Consider the following 14,018-nt stretch of genomic DNA (forward strand, 5'->3'; position numbering starts at 1 on the left):
ATTAGGGGAGTAATTGTGTTTTTCTGATAAAAACTGTGATTGTCATTCTTTTTTTTTAAGCTCCAGGTTTGCTGTACTTTTTTTGTAGGGCTGGATAATTTAGACAAAATTGTGATTATATATTAATTTCACTATAATAACAATATGAATTTATTTTATTATTTTATTTTATTTTTGGTTTAAGTTATTGCCTGCCAGGTGAAAGTCCTCAAAAAGTAGCATAATTAGAGGTATAATTGGAACATAATTTTATTTTTCCATAATAACTAATTAGAGGAATGAGATTTTTTTTTTTCAGACAAAAAGATTGCCATTAAAAATGTTTTTTTTTTTTTTTTTTTTTTTTTTTTTTAAGCTCCATTTTTGCTGTACTTTTTTGTAAGGCTGTATAATTTAGGAAAAATTGTCATTTATATATTAATTTGTCTATAATAATTATTTTTTTTGTTATTTTATTTTATTTTCAGTGCAAGTTATTGCCTGCCAGGTGGAAATCCTAAAAAAAAAACAGCATAATTTTGAGGTCAATTTTTATTTTTCTATAATAACTAATTAGAGGAGTAATTGTGTTTTTTCTGATAAAAATTGTGATTGCCATTAAAAATGTTTTATTTTTTTATTTTTTTTTTTTTTGCAGGTTTGCTGCACTTTTTTGTAGGGCTGGATAATTTAGCCAAAATTGTGATTATATATTAATTTTACTGTAATAATAGAGCAGCTATAAAATCATAATACTATTATTTATAGTCTTAATTTGTTCGTGTTCAAATGTTAAATCATCAAGCTTTTAATTTGGAGAAAACAGCAGGGAGCTCTTGTGTCGAACAAGTTATATACTACGGGTGTGACAATACACAGAAATGATGATTTGGTCACGCTTTGGTACATTTTCAGTACAGCAGGGGAAAAAAATGAAATTGCCAATAAAATCTTTTTTATTAAGACATGGTTTATTGAACAAACTATGGCTCTATGACTGCAACAAACTCTTTGTACTGCAGTTTATAGTGCTAGTTTGTAAATGAGATGAGATTTGAAGATTTGAAGTTTGCTCCAACTTTTGGATGCAAAATCTTTCAGCAAAATGCATATTTTAGTCATAATTATTGCACCCCATCTGCTGTTTATGAAGCTTAGCAGGGACTTGCTTGCTTTAAGGGTAAGTTTTTATGCAAAATAGAAATCCTAATAAACAGAAAATATTTGATGTGTAGACTTTTCAATGGTTAATAAATTGCCAAAAGACATTTCATGCAGTTTAATGACAGCCAGATGTACATCAAACACCTCTTTACATATTATTTTCTTAAATCCACCAAAACTATTTGTAGACAGAAAATGTGCATGTTGTTTACCAAGCCAAAGACCTGGAAAATCACCCAATTTACTGACCTGGGTAAGACTGTATATAAATCAGTCTGCGTTGTGACCACAAACTCTGAAAGCAAACGAGGTAATGAATTCTTTAAGACCCTAATAACACCACATCGTCATTATAAAATCCTGTCAGTAGATCGTTTTGCGTGATTAATGTAAATTGTACACAATTAAGCTGACTGAAAAACTGAAATGATTTCTTTTTAAGTGCTACGAAGGGTGTCCAAGTGAGTTAAAAGTGCAAATTACACACCAGCGTCACAGTAGCAAGCCTCTTTGTTACATATTAACAAGAGCTTGTTTTATGTATTTATTTATTTAGGAGCGAGAGTGGCAGCGCGCAGCTAATGTCGCCAAGGGCTTCATATTCAGCCTCACTGTCCGCGTCTCTTGCTGGGTCAGTGTTTGCGCTCGTGTGCGAGTGTGGCAAGGTACTGACACAATACTCAAACAGGGCATACCCATGGTGACGTTACCGTAGCAACCATCCCCTTCCTGCTGACAAAAGAAGTTAAACTGTGTGTGTGTTGTGAAGTGTACGAGTACATCCTGATTTTTTCCTGTGATGTTGTCTGCATGTATTCAGCAATTTATATCTCAGGAAGTACACAGGCTGCAGCGACTGTCAGATCGTAAACATAAATATCGCAGAAAGATACACGCGCGTTCATAAAACAAGCCCCCGTCTGTAGTCTGGGTGTGTTCAGGCTGGACTGATGCTAGCTGACAAGGGCGTTACATCACCAAACAACACAAATCTGTCTGTCAAGAGACACAGAGTGATTTTCCCTGTGGCTCACTGGACAGAAACTACTTTAAATAATCAAAAAAGATTCTAGGCGTTTGGATCTACTGGTGCATCATGTGTCATACGACATATGTGATCCACAAAACCAGTCCCTTATCAAAGCTGAAATAAAAAGGCGTTCCACTGATGTATGGTTTGTTAGGATAGGACAATATTTGGCTGAGATACAACTATTTGAAAATCTGGAATCTGAGTGTGCAAAAAAAATATTGAGAAAATCGCCTTTAAAATTGTCCAAATAAAGTTCTTAGCAATGCATATTACTAATCAAACATTTTGATATATTAATGGTAGGAAATGTACAAAATATCTTCATGGAACATGATCTTTACTTAATATCCTAATGATTTTTCATAAAATAACAATTAATAATTTTGACCCTGTACAATACAATGTATTTTGGACTATTGCTACTTAAGACTGGTTTTGTGGCCCAGGGTCACATATTGCATTCAGTTCTTTATTTTCTCTTTTAAGATATTTTTATTTGTATAGGGTTGACCTTCAAGAACTCTATGGGTGTTTCCTCCAAGGAGACAAAGCAAGCAAAATATTGGATGAGAAAAAAAATTGTACTACAAAAATAAAACAACTCCAGTATTACAAAATATAACATTAAAAAGTATATAAATCACTTGTTTTTCTAAAGAAAAACTGTACAACAATGACACCAGCAGGCAAGGTTACAGCAGGAACCCATGTCTCTCTCGCCTCCCCTGAGCCCATTGAGTTTTAACAGACCCCCTAAAGCGTGCGGTGAGCGTCCATTGAACTCACACACTTGGATATAACCGTTTGTTATATTAAAATAAGACTTAAATGGCCTGAAAACATGATCTGTGTGAGTTTTTAGTGAGTAATCAGCTTGGAGAAATTTAAATCAAGTTCCAAACGTAGGTTCCGGAGGAGCCTAATGATTCAGGCCTGTCAATCATCATTACGAGCCTATATAAGCAGCACTCATTGCAGGTTCCTAGCGTCAATTCCTCCGGCATCCCTCCACCTCCCCATCTCCTCCTCTATTTCTGTTATTCTTCCTCTAGGTATTACCACAGTGGGGGTTTTAAACTCTCAGCTCAAGCCGAGCCTCGGGTTTGAGCCTCCATTGTTGTCAGCAAGCCAAGTTCGCTTACCATTAAAGGGGTCATCGGATGCCCATTTTCCACAAGTTGATATGATTCTTTAGGGTCTTAATAAAAAGTCTATAATATACTTTGGTTACACATTCTCAATGGTAGTGTAAACAACACCCTTTTTACCTTGCCAAAATCAGCTCTGCAAAAATCATCCTGGTCGAGGTTGCTTTAAATGTTAATGAGCTCCGCTTGCCCCGCCCCTCTCTTCTCTCTGTGGAGTGACAAGCCTGTTTACTTTAGTCGCATTTAGCCGCGTTTAGTACAACAATACCTTGCTAACTAGCAGGTAAAGGCGATCGCAAAGATTCATAAAAAACCCTTATACTCACTTCTGCTGTAAGTGAAGCTGGATCATGAATGATTCGCACAAACATAGACGGATATATGTAGATCGGGAGGCGCAATCCCTTCACAAACAAACGTAATCCATTGCATCTTCAGCGGCTCAGATGTCCGGAGTAAATGACGACCACTATGTTCATCATTACATCCAGCAACACAACACCTCAATCGCTCAATCTGAGATATTCTTGTCTAACTTACATCCCTGCTCCGGCATCGAAACAATGGAGGTCAGACTGTTACAGCTGATTTAAGGCGGGTCTGAGGTAAGACGCTCATGTCATTCAACTATCGTGGGATATTATTTTTACAGATTAATTAAAAACCACTGCATGGATTTTTATCGTTATAGGGTAGATTTGTACATGCACTGCCAACACACATTAATGTTCAAACAACATGTAAAAGTGAACTTTGCATCCAATGACCCCTTTTTACCATCAGGACTGGATGGGAAGGTGAACTTGTAAAAGTAAATCTTTGTGTCTGTGACCAATATTTACCAAGCTTTGATGACTGACGATCTGAAAATGTAAAAAATAGTTAAAAGTTAACTTTTAAAAAGTCTAGCTGAACATAAGTTCACAAATAATATATATATATGTATTGTTTAAATTTTTACTGCCTTGAGTTATTATTTTGAAATAAATGTAAAATGATTTAAAACAGTAGATGAGATTCATACTTGGCTTTAATAAATAGAATATTGATTAAGTTTCTCAGAAAACAACACTTCATACACTATATTGCCAACACCTCCTTCTAATAAACAGGTTTGACAACTTCAGTCGTTTCCATGAGTACAAATCTTAATATTTAAGCATAGAATGATATTCTAGGTAATTGTGTGCTTCTACAGTTTGGACAGGACCCTTTTCTATTTTAACATGACAATCCATCTGTATATAAGGCAAGGTTCAAAAAGAATTTATTAATTCAGTCAGTGTAGAAGAACTTGACAGGTCTGCAGAAAGCAAAGCCCTAATCCCAGCTGAACACCTCTTGTGTGACTTTAAATGCAGACGTTGAGCCAAAAACTCATCACCTTACACCAATGACTTGTACATATAGTATAATGACAAAAGTATTGGGACACCCCCTTCTTTAAAACAGAAAAAGGCACTTCCAAAACTGTGGCAACAAAGATGGAAACATAATTCTAAAATTTTATTTCCATCTCTGTTGCAACAGTTTTGGCAGTGTCTAAAATGACTGTACCCCTATGTACCCATAGCCATTAATGTTCGGTGGTGAGTTTTTGGCTCAAGGTCTGCATTTAAAGTCACACCAGAGGTGTTCAGCTGGGATTAGGACTTTGCTTTCTGCAGACCTGTCAAGTTCTTCCACACTGACTGAATCAATCATTTCTTTTTGAACCTTGCCTTTATACACAGATGCACTGTCATGTTAGGAATGAAAAGGGTTCTGTCCAAACTTTTGTTATAAAATTGGAAACACACAATTCCCTAGAATATCATTATATGCTTAATCATATAAGTCAAAATAAAGGTGCTTTAAAAAGTGCCATAGAAGAACCATTTTTGGTTCCACAAAGAACCATTCAGTCAAAGGTTCTTTAAAGAACCATCTCTTTCTTACCTTTTTATGATCTGAAAAACCTTCTTTCGCCACAAAGAACCTTTTGTGAAACAGAAAGGTTCTTCACATGTTAAAGGTTCTTTATGGAACCATTTAGACAAAAAAGGTTCTTCTATGTCATCATGAAGCACCTTTATTTTTAAGAGTGTAGTCAAACCTGTTCATTAGAAGGGGGTGTCCCAATACTTTTGACAATATAGTGTATATTCACTTTCCATTATAATTGTATCTTGATTTAAGGATGTTTAGATATTTTGTATTGGAAACCAAGACCAAAATCCTGAGAAATAATCATTTTAATGCCATGACTTCAAGAAGTTAAGACTTTCTGCTCTCATTTAGGACCATTTTAAGGCCTTCATTTCAAATGTAGACCTTTTTAAGATTTCAAACCTAACGTAGCCACTGGACAATATATTTAAATAATTTTTTAACATTTAATAAGCAAAGAGTACTGTTTTTATTGATCATTAACAATATTACAGAACATCTTTTAATTCCAATAAATCTCACATAAACTCATAATTATAAATGTCTTTTGTTTGCTTTTATTAATGAGAAAAAAGCTCTCTGTAATTACTATTTGCTCTCCTGTTTAGTGAAAGCTGTCTGTTTTTTTTTTTTTTACTTCATAATGTATTTTATGCATCAAATTTCATGTTAAATAAGTAATTACTACTTAAAACATGTTATCTATATTTTTTATGGGCATCCTCTGAGCTGAGTTTGCATGAGCATATGACACTAGCCATCGTAGCCTCAGGAAAAAACTGATGATACATTAATTACACCGATTATTTTAATGCTGTAGAAGTCAATATTAATCGGCAAAATTAGCTTTTATATAATTTATATATTTATAACAAGTAAAGTGTTGTATACAAATAGAAATGCTTCAAGCATTATAATTGTCTTGAATTATTGACTTTCTCCCTTTCGCATTCTTTGTCAGTTTTCTTTTCTGACTTCATCACTTCCTCTCCCATCTCTCTCGGTCTAAGGCGGATGAACTCTTGAGCTTACATTAGTGACTCCTGTTGTCTTGGAAACCAGTACCGTTACCCTGACAGCGATGACAAGCACCTGTAACCCCGGAGATTCATTAGTGACAGTAGCCATGGAGATCGCCAATCAGTGAAGTTTTTGCACCAGTGTCATTAAGAGTTTTCTTGGGGACTGTGTCTGTGTGTGTGTATATATATATATATATATTTATGCATGTACACTTGACATATAAATGCCGTCATATCTCCCTAGAACATAATGTCATCATCTGACATTCCCTCACTTTCTCAACGTCTCTGTTATCCTCATGGACATACAGTCGCACACATACACACAGGTATTGGCGAGCTCTGGCTTGTTATTTCCAATTAAGGGTATTCGGGTTTCCCCCGGGAATCTCCTTGCAATTAAGGAATAAAACACACATATGCACACAGGAATCCAGGTTTCAATTAACACGTATAACCCCCCACATATGGGATAAAACAATTAAAACCTGTCAAAAATAACACTGGAAGCTCACAATGTCACACATTGTGTGATATGCTGGTCATCTTGAGATTAAGTACACGTACATATCTGCATGCATATGTGTTTAATCCAATATCCCATAGTAAATGTTTGCTTTCTCAGATTATGAATGTTTACTGTGATGTTTATTGTGGGCTGAGAGACAGATGTGCTAATCAAAGCTCAGTTGGATGTGAGGTTTTTCTTTGTTAGGGACAGTGGTCTCCAATAATTAGCAGGACTTTTTAACAACATACATCACAAATTCTATAGAGCGTAACAGTCAGGTTGCAGAAGCCAAAATCCAACTCATTTTCTCCATAGGAGAATTGATTTTTAACGAACTTACAAACTGTTAAAAATATACTGTGAGCGTTGAGGTTTTTAATCAATGGCATATGTTTTTCTTGAAGCCATCTGTGTACATTTTAAGTTGTTTTTGAAATAATCATGTTTAACAACAGAATTCCTGTTGGAAAACTACATTACCCATGATTCTGCAAAAAAAAATCACCACCAGTCAGAGAACTGCAGCAAGAAAATCACACAACAAGAACTGTTTTGCGCCTGCCAACACTGTTGAAGCACTGCAAATGAAATAGTTTTCCTTATGCTTTTAAACAACTTAAATATTAGTGCATTTTCATGCATATTTTGCAATAAAAAATATATATTGTTTCTATGTATACAGCAGTTCTTTCTGGTCCTCAAATCTGATTGGCTGAAATGAGTGCAATATTCTAGTGATAACAGAACTTTAACTATTTCACCATTTGTATCACTCTGCTTGCATGTATCTCACAGCGAATGTCATGGTGACCGTCCAAATCTACTATAATTTTATAAATAATACTGTTTTTGTGTCACGGAATGTAGTTTAGGCGAGAATGTACTTGTTTAGACTTCAAATATGCAGTTTGTTAATAAAGATAATGTCTGTTTGCTTCAGTGTTTTCAGAAATGCGAGCTCCAAGGTGTCAGCAGCCGTTAAGCACTCATGAACCTGCTGAGAGCAGCCTTACCTCTGGCCAGGTTCTTCTGAAATTTGCTGCTGGCTCTAATGTCTCTATAGTGGTTAAACATGACTTATAATTTATTTTGGGTAAATCTAACGGGCAGACTTTGGTCTCATTAGTCTATTATTTGTTTATAGTTTTGGCTGAGGGCAAAATCTCATCATGTTATATTATGTAACTTTAATGCTGTATATCAGAGTGCTACCTTTGTACTTTTGGACTGAACTGCCTAGCAACTTTTATGATGGCTGTTGTTGTTGTTTATTAAATATTGTTATTCAATAAATAATATTTTATATAAATAGTAGTATTTAATAATACAGTTTAGTATTGAGAAACGGTGTGTGTTTGTGATGGTGATTTTAGTGACATTATTCCATTACATGACCCAGGAGTGAGTCAACAGTAAAGACTTTTATACTGAAAGTGACTCAAACAGGGTTGTAAACAAGGAAGTTATTTTTACTTTCAACAACACCTTGTAAGACGCAGTCAACAAATGCACTGAGCACTGAGCAGCGCTGTCATCGGAAATCACCATTAACAGATGAAAGGATACTATGACAAAGATATCGCTTTCCTTAGCGGACATTCAAACTAATGTTTTATTGCGAAAATGAGACTGAGCTGAGGAATGAGGAATATCACACTTGTAGCTGTCCGATATGGCTGCATATCGGCACACGGTGATTATCTACAGCCAAATCATAGCAGTGCCAATATACAGCCAAATCACACTGCTACTCATATGACATTGCCTATATAAAACAAACATCTTCAAAACAATAGTTTTATATTTCTTTAGCATTTTTAATTTGATTAAGCCATTTGATATGATGACTTTTTTGTCTAATTTTCAAATACATGTTTGCTTTAAATCATCATTTGTAATGTTGTGATTCATAACTCTCTTATAACTCTTTAAAAAAGTATCATCAAAATACTTCAGAAACCAAGGCAGCTGAAACTGTTTTGCACTCTCTTGCTTACACTTATTAAATACTATAAATGTTAATGCGATAGCCTGTATGATTATTTTTGGATTTTTAGGTGAACTGTCTCTTTAAAAAAATAGTGGCTTGATGAGTAACTCTATGCATCAGACTTTTGATTTTATTGACTGCCATACAACAGCAAAAATCTGTCAGATCTGTTCAGATCCGAGTACAAACGCAAATTAATTCCCATGTTTACAAATTACATGCACATGTGGCTTGAAATCGAATTAAAATCTGATTTCTTTGTAATGTGTTTTAGTCTGAATGGATATATCAGATTTCAAGAAGTTGAGATTTCACTCTTCCTTAGCAAACTATGAATCATTTACTACTGTATATAGCCAGTACAGCGAAAAAGTCAGCACTTTTGGACAAATGTGTAAAATGCTTTTCACATTATACATGAGATGAGTTGAAATGTCCGGTTCTCCGTCCTCTATTTCCACACTGACAGCTCATCTATGCTGCTGTACGAGAAAGTCTCTAGGTATCATGTTGAAGCTTACATCATTAATATAGTAAACAGTGTAGGTATTGATTGGACATTGACTACACTGTCTGAACAAACAGAGTAGATCTCATCATTTTAAAACGATAGTGTGGACAGTCAATCCTAACGATCGGATTACGGTGCAGTGAGAACAAAGACATAGAGACCCCTTTGATATTGGCTAATAAATAATCACTTAGCAACCACATAGCATCATCTCAACCTGACTCAGAATCTGACAACAATTACTTTCAATCAGAAAATATAAATATATCTATGCATTCTCCTACAAACACACAAAGAGAGAGTTCGCCAAGAAAATGAAAATTGAAAAACTTTTCCTTATTTATTTACCCTCTAGTTGTTCCAGACCTGTTTCTTGTTGAACATAAAAGAACCTCATGTGAAGAAAATGGGTAACAGTTAATGGACTCCCATAGTATGGAAAAAATACTATGGAAGTCAATAGGGACTATCAACTGATTGATTACAATCTTCAATATACATATTTTGTGTTCATCGGAACAGAAAATATTCAACAGTTTTGAAACAATTTGAGGGTGATTAAATGATGACAGAATTTTCATTTTCGGGTGTACTATCTCTTTAATATTTTCATCGACAGCCGTACACACATCTTCAGCACTGTGTCCTTTTAAGATGTTCCCTTCAGAAAATAAATCGACAACTGCTTCACAGCCTAGGAAGTGCACGAAATCACACACAATTGTGCTCTCACGTCTCATGGTTAACATCAAAGGGCATGAAAGGAGACATGAGACGCAAATACTCACTCACGGGGAAGACCAGCGGTTACGTAACACGGCCAAATTGCTTTGTTTCTCTGCTGCGAGTCAAATAATGTCACTGAAGGGACAGAGTGACACTACTCCAGTAATTTCCAGGGTAATCCTTGTGAGATATGCACAGACTTGAGTTATGAATATAATTTTTCTGTGTCATAACTTTATGCAGAAGAAAAGCTCCCTGGATAGAATTTATGACGCAACATGAAGAATTCTCTCGTAATGTTTTTCTTCGCATACAGGCTGCTTCACCTCTCAAAGCCCCTTAAGAACTTAAGAAAATGCGGTACATGATAATTTTGATGATTTTTTCATTGCACAGAGGGGAGAAGCAGGTGAACAATACGGACAAACCATGCTGCATGCAGCAATTATTCATCAGCGCGAGGCTGGCTCACGGCCACGGCGAACATCACCAAGTGAGAGGGACAACAATGAATAAGTGAGACAGAAACAAAAGCAGTTCTCCACCCAGATAAAGACTGAGAGGGAGAGGTGTGCTAACAGCACAGCATGTCTAATTGTCAGTGTTTAATTACTGTATACTGTAAAAACAAACAATGATTGTTGCTTTAAGGGGCTGTTTCTACCCAATACGAAAATGAAAATTCCTTTTGTTGTTGTAAGAAGGTATAATTATTTTATTTTAGAGTTAATTCATAAATTAAAAACATTTAAAATCATTTTTATAGTACATAGTACAAAATATTTAGTTAATATATAGAAAATGTAATTATTTTCTGCGCATTTTCCAGCTAATTTGAAACTGAAAATTACTTATTGTTGTAACAAGGTGTAGTAATTATTTTATTTATTAATTTAATTAATAAACAAAAAATACATAAACTTTAAAGTAGTTTATATTCCTTTATTTGATATTAAATGTATATTCTATTTGCACAGTTATTTTACCATTTACTGACTAATAATATATTAAATATAATATATAATGAATGTGATTATTCTCAGGCTGTTTCTGGCTAATTTTGAACTGAAAATTCAAAACAGGGCTAGTGGTTATTTAGTTTATTTTATTATTTTATTAATTTACTTAATAAATAAGCAATGAAAATGTATAAACTTTGCAGTATTTTTATTTTATTTTTATTTATTGTGTACTCTATTTGCACGATTTTTAACAATATATTGATGACTACAATATAGTATATAATATTTAGATCATATAGAGAATGTAATTATTTTGTTTTTTTTCTAGCTAATTAATGTTGTTGTAACAAAATGTAGTAATTATTTTATTTTATTCTATTGATCAATTTAATTAATAAACAAAAATGCATAAACGTTGCAGTATTTTAATAGTCATTTATTTTAATATTTAATTTATATACTATTTGCACATTTTTTGACTATATATCCACAATAATTATATATTGTATATATTACATAGTTAATAAATAATGAATATGATTATTCTCAAGCTCCAGCTAATTTTGAACTAAAATTACTTTTGCTTGTAACTTGTTACTATTTTCTTAATTTAATTAGTAAATAAGCAAATAAAGAATAGAAACTTTGCAGTATTTCTATTTTACATTATTGTGTACTCTATTTGCACATTTTTGATTATATATTGACAATGATATATAGTATTTCATATGTAGTTAATATATAGTGAATATGATTACTTCTGTCACTTTTTCTGTCTGTTTAATTATTTATATTATTTTATCAATTCATTAAACTAACAAAAAGTATAAACTTTGAATAATTGCTATATTACTCGTTATTTATTATTGTTATTTTCACAGGTTTTTTTCAAAGTTTTGCACTAGTCTCATTATAACAGCTAACACTGCAAATGCAATTTTTGTCAAGCCAATAAACAATCCTAAACTGAAAATAAGCGAGAAAGGATATGGGCTGCACACAAGAGCAAGGCACCAGCTGCGGGGTCGTGTGCTCTGGTGGAGCCAGAAGAACACCACCGGTGCAAGGGACGGATATGGAAGCTGCACATTCTCCTTCACCTCTGCCACGCTGCCAGTGGACTCCCAAGATGCTCCGCCACTTCCAGTAAGGCCACCGGGCAGGTCTTCTGCCTCCTCGAGGCACGGGCCATCAGCCTGAACCGGTGCAGTCAGGCTGGCTTGGGCCCGATCCGGCCACAGGGATGGTTCTGTGTCCTCACCGGTGGTCATGATGATAGAATGGTGGGCAGCAATGCGACCCTGCTGATGGGAACGTCACTCATATACCAGTCCTCCATCCTAAGAAAATGTACTTATGCACATTATGCATTCAGCTTTCTCTGAACCATCTAAAAATCATTTACTCGCCCTTACTGTGTTTCAAACCCTCTTGACTTTGTGTTCCACAGAAGGGTTAGTCACAGCTGAATGTGTAAATACCCCAATATATTAAAAATACTATGGCTTATTAAGAGATAGCAAGTTCCTTTAATCAAAAGGTAAGTCAGAGGAACATCAATCACGCTCTCTGTTCATTACCATTAAGGCCATCACTAGAGTGGAGCCAAAACTGACGTCTATTCCCTGCAGCAGGTTTTTTAGATGTCCATGCAGAAAGTGCTGGCAACACTATTGTTCCATCAGGAGTATCATTATTACCTTTCATGCCTTATAATGTAATCTAAGTCCAAACTGTTAATTGTAGAAACTTCAGAAATGTAAACTTTGGAATGAAGGCCTAGTGCTGTGTGAGGAATACAAATTGCACAAACTGGACTGTTTGGACAGCGTTATAGAGCAAGAGAAAAAATAAACATATCCTGAGTTGCTTGGTTATATTTTATGAACTATTTTTTTTAAACATGTCTGTCAATGAAAAATCATGAAATGAACAGGGTTTCTATATACAAGCAAACATCCTTGGAAATGTATTCATTAAAAATTAAACTTTCTACATCAGGAATCTCTGCTGGAGCATAAACTGTCAATAAAAAAATAGTCCTTTGTTAAATAAAAGCTAAAAAAAATAAATAAATAGATAAACATTTGTGACCCTGGACCACAAAAACCAGTCATAAGTTGCATGTAGCAACTTATGTGCCAAGAGCACATTGTATGGGTGAAAATTATCGATTTTTCTTTTATGCCAAAAATCATTAGTGTATTAAGTAAAAATCATGTTCCATGAAGATATTTTGTAAATTTCCCACTGTAAATATATCAAAACGTAATTTTTGATTGGTAATATGCATTGCTAAGAACTTCATTTGGACAACTTTAAAGGCGATTTTCTCAATATTTTGATTTTTTTTGTTTTTTTTTTGCACCCTCAGATTCCAGATTTTCAAATAGTTGTCCTATCCTAACAAACCATACATCAATGTAAAGCTTATTAAAAAAAATAAATAAAAAGACCCTTATGGCTGGTTTTGTGGTCCAGGGTGACATTTAAAAAGGATAAAAATATATATTAAGACCTCATTTCAGAGAATGTATTTTGAGATTATCATGTCTTGTTTCACTGAATTTCATTATTTTATTTCCTGTTATCTAACATTAGTCTTACAAGTTCAACAAATCTAGAATGAATAGTAAAACTTTCAGTAATTTCAGCACAAAAAGAATCCAAAAATACTATATTAAATTACCCTACTATATATGATAGAAAATACTAATTTTAAAGACAATAGATGTTATTTTACAGTAAAAAACTGTGTAAAAGCTACAGTAAACACTGTTAACTGGTAAGTTACATAACATATTGTGGTTGTAGGCTAAAACAATTTTACGGTAAACAATTATTTTACAAGTTTAATAAAATAAAACGAAATAACCTACATTTATCTATAAATACTACTGACAATGTGCTTTTCCTGTTTGAAAAGTATGAACAATTATGGGAATTCCCAGAATTCCTGTGCAAATTGTCATATTTGTTTATATTTCATTTTAGGCTCGTTTAGTCTCTTGTGTTTTAACAGTTATGCCCACTGGAGTTTCAG

At 34.0% G+C, this 14,018-nt stretch overlaps 1 protein-coding gene across 4 annotated transcripts in view; it reads right to left on the reverse strand.

Moving 5' to 3' along the window:
* Positions 1–14,018, reverse strand: part of cacna1hb (calcium channel, voltage-dependent, T type, alpha 1H subunit b) — a 98,509-nt gene that overhangs the window by 83,901 nt on the left and 590 nt on the right. The window contains exon 2 of one of the 4 annotated variants that reach the window (XM_051105394.1): positions 11,966–12,276. In XM_051105394.1, the coding sequence (XP_050961351.1) occupies positions 11,966–12,246 (281 nt within the window). In that variant the 5' untranslated portion in view covers positions 12,247–12,276. Of the gene's footprint in view, positions 1–11,965; positions 12,397–14,018 lie in introns of those variants that run through there. The other 3 variants (XM_051105397.1, XM_051105395.1, XM_051105396.1) reach the window with 3 other exon arrangements.

Source organism: Labeo rohita, unplaced genomic scaffold (genome assembly GCF_022985175.1).
Source record: "Labeo rohita strain BAU-BD-2019 unplaced genomic scaffold, IGBB_LRoh.1.0 scaffold_98, whole genome shotgun sequence".
NCBI lineage: Eukaryota > Metazoa > Chordata > Actinopteri > Cypriniformes > Cyprinidae > Labeo > Labeo rohita.